At 29.4% G+C, this 2948-nt stretch overlaps 1 protein-coding gene across 1 annotated transcript in view; it reads left to right on the top strand.

The window, feature by feature from the left end:
* Positions 1-2674, top strand: part of LOC107647500 (protein ECERIFERUM 26-like) — a 3257-nt gene extending 583 nt beyond the window's left edge. Inside the window, exon 2 of the mRNA XM_016351571.2 lies at positions 1745-2674. Coding sequence (XP_016207057.1) covers positions 1745-2656 — 912 coding nt within the window. The 3' untranslated portion in view covers positions 2657-2674. The remainder of the gene's footprint in view (positions 1-1744) is intronic.

Below are 2948 nucleotides of genomic sequence, written 5' to 3'. Positions count from 1 at the left end.
TAAATATAAAATTATTTTTATTTTATTTTTAAATATTATTTAAAAAAATTGTATAAACCTAAATAAGTTTATAGTCATACAAGATTGATTCAGATTATATATCTAAAAATTGAAACAGTATAAAGTTTGTTTAAGATATAGGAAACAAGAAAGATAGAGATGTATAGGGATGTTTATGGATCGGATCCGCAAATTTGTGGTAAATATTCGCATTCGATTCGAAAATTGCAGATATGATCCGATCCGCAGATTGATCGGATCGGATATGATCCGATTCATACCTTTTGCGGATCGGATCGCGAATATCTGCTCTACATCCGCATATTCGATCCACCGTTTCGCAGATCTGCACAATAATAATTAAAAAATAAATAATATATATATGTTTGGTGTTATATTTACTTGTTGGTATGTTTTAGTTAGTAATTATTATTCATATATTGTATTATTTTATTTTTTTTATTTATGAAAAATTTGATTAAAAATATTTTAAGAATAAATAAATTTAAAAGTGTGAAAGAAATATTTTTATTGAATTTTTTACATAGAAATATAATTAAAAAGAGAAAGTTCAATTATACGGATATATCCGATATCCGATATCCGATCGGATTGGATTGGATTGGATCTGACACTAAAAATTGCTAATACCATATCCGATCCGAGGGAATTGTGCGAATCGTATCGAATTTTCGGTCATATCCGATCCGATCCGATCCGTGTACACCCCCAAGAAATGTGTTATGTTCAGTTATATGGTATGGGATATTAGGTAAATTCATAAGCTTTCTAATATCAAGCATGTTTGGGAAACATGAAAAAGTTTTTTTTTTCTTTTCAAAAACAAACAGAAAATAATTATATTTGGATAAAACTTTGAAAATATACTATAATCGAAACTAATAATTTTAAGTTTAAAAAAAAAAGCTTATAAGCAAAAACAATATGTTGAAGTTTATGATTATAATCAAAATCTTAATGTTTTTAAATTATAATGATTTCACCATTTTAACTCGAAGTATCTTACAAACAATAATTTTATATTATTTTTGTAATTATACTATATAAATATAGTTTCTTCTTTTTCTTACATTCTAAACTCAATAGGTTATCTTAAAACCACTTTTCAACTAATTAAAATATTGAAACATCCATAAATTGATTGTTTATTTTAAAAAGTGATTATACATATAAGAGATATCAAAATAAGTGTAATTTTTTAGTACACTTAGATAGCGTTTGGTGGAGAGACAGAGACGGAAAGACTGAGACTGAGAGATAGAGACTAAAAGAGTAAAGAGACAGAGATTGAAATAAATTTTAATATTCTATTTGGTGCAAAATAGGAGACAGAAATTGAAACAAGAATGAAACTCTAATTTAATTTGCACAAAGAGTAAAATTGGAATTAATTAATTAAAATGAGGGTATTTTAGGTATAAAATGTTATTAATGTTTCAGTTTCCATCTCTAAAAATTTTAGTCCTTTGTATTCTTACATTTTGGAGGTACTGAAATACTGAAATTTTGGACACAGAGACAGAAATTTTAATACCAGTCTCTGAACTAACAAATATGATACTGAGTCTCAGTCTCTCTCTTTCTCAGTACCCAAAAACAAACGCTACCTTAGGATGTTACTGATACCTTGTAATAAACTATTTTTTTTAATATTCATTTCCATTTATTTATTTATTTTGTCATAAATCTGACTCTCTTTTTGCATTTGTTTCTGTTTTTGAAGATAACTGAATTTGAAGAAGGAGGATTAGCAATTGGCCTAAGTTGTTTTCATCTTCTAGCAGATTACACTAGTGCAACCAACTTCTTGAAGGCTTGGTCTGATATTTCATTAGGCAACAAAATTACTGTTCTTCCATTATTCCACCCTTTACCTTCAACAAGAAAAAGAATTTCCAATCACCACCCATATTTTGAATTAATCAACCACTATAAATCCTCAATTGAGAGACCCATTCCAATAAAAGAAGAAAAGTACACTATTATATCACTGGGCTTCTCACACCAAATGGTTAATGCTTGCATTTCTAAGGCCCAATTTAATGGTCCATCAGGCCCAATAACAATGACTCCTTTTGAAGCGTTAGCAGGCCTGTTTTGGGCTTCAATTAGCAACATCAAGGGATTACAAAATGGGCTCATTGACATGTCTATATGTTTAGATGCAAGAAAAGTGTTGGGCCTGGACTATGGATTCTTTGGGAACACAATGATATATAATAAGGTCCATTCCAATGGTAATTTAGAAGGTAACATATTTGTACAAGCTACAAGGTATATAGGAGAAGTTGTAGCAAAAATGGACAATGAGGGAATAATGGACCTAATTGAGTGGCTTGAAAAAAATGAGATGAATTCACCAAAAATGATCAACGGTCCTGATTTGATTTGTGTTAGCTTGGAAAATGTAGACCCATATTTGAGTGTGTTTCAAGATTGGTTGAAACCACTTAGGGTTTCATGTTACATAGAGCCAGTTTTGGGTGAAGGACAGGTTTTGATCCTCCCAGGAACACCAGAGGAGGGTCCTTTAAGCAGGGTGGTTATGGTGACACTTAAGGAAGATGAGGCAATTAAGCTTTTTGAAGATGATCTCATCTCCCAATTCTCTCCAACTATCTTCATGAAATGTTAATTAAAGAATTATGTTTTACATCCATGCATATATACCACATGTAGTAAGATAAATTTCGAATAATTCTAGTCCTTAAAATTGTGATTATGAATTAAAATCTATGAAATATTTACATTTTGTGAAACATTTATCTAGTATACGTGTATTAAATAAGTGTTTTCTATATCTAACTGTGTCTTTATAAACAAAAAACTTTTTTAATATGTGTGAATATATACCTAAATATGATCACTTGTCGTCGTGTCTAATCTTATTCTTAATGCTTAAAATAAATTTAGAAAGAGCGTATATT

Source organism: Arachis ipaensis, chromosome B06 (assembly GCF_000816755.2).
Source record: "Arachis ipaensis cultivar K30076 chromosome B06, Araip1.1, whole genome shotgun sequence".
In the NCBI taxonomy this organism is placed as follows: Eukaryota; Viridiplantae; Streptophyta; class Magnoliopsida; order Fabales; family Fabaceae; genus Arachis; species Arachis ipaensis.
The sequence above is the reverse complement of the archived record's forward strand: the minus strand, read 5'-3'. Positions and strand labels throughout refer to the sequence as shown.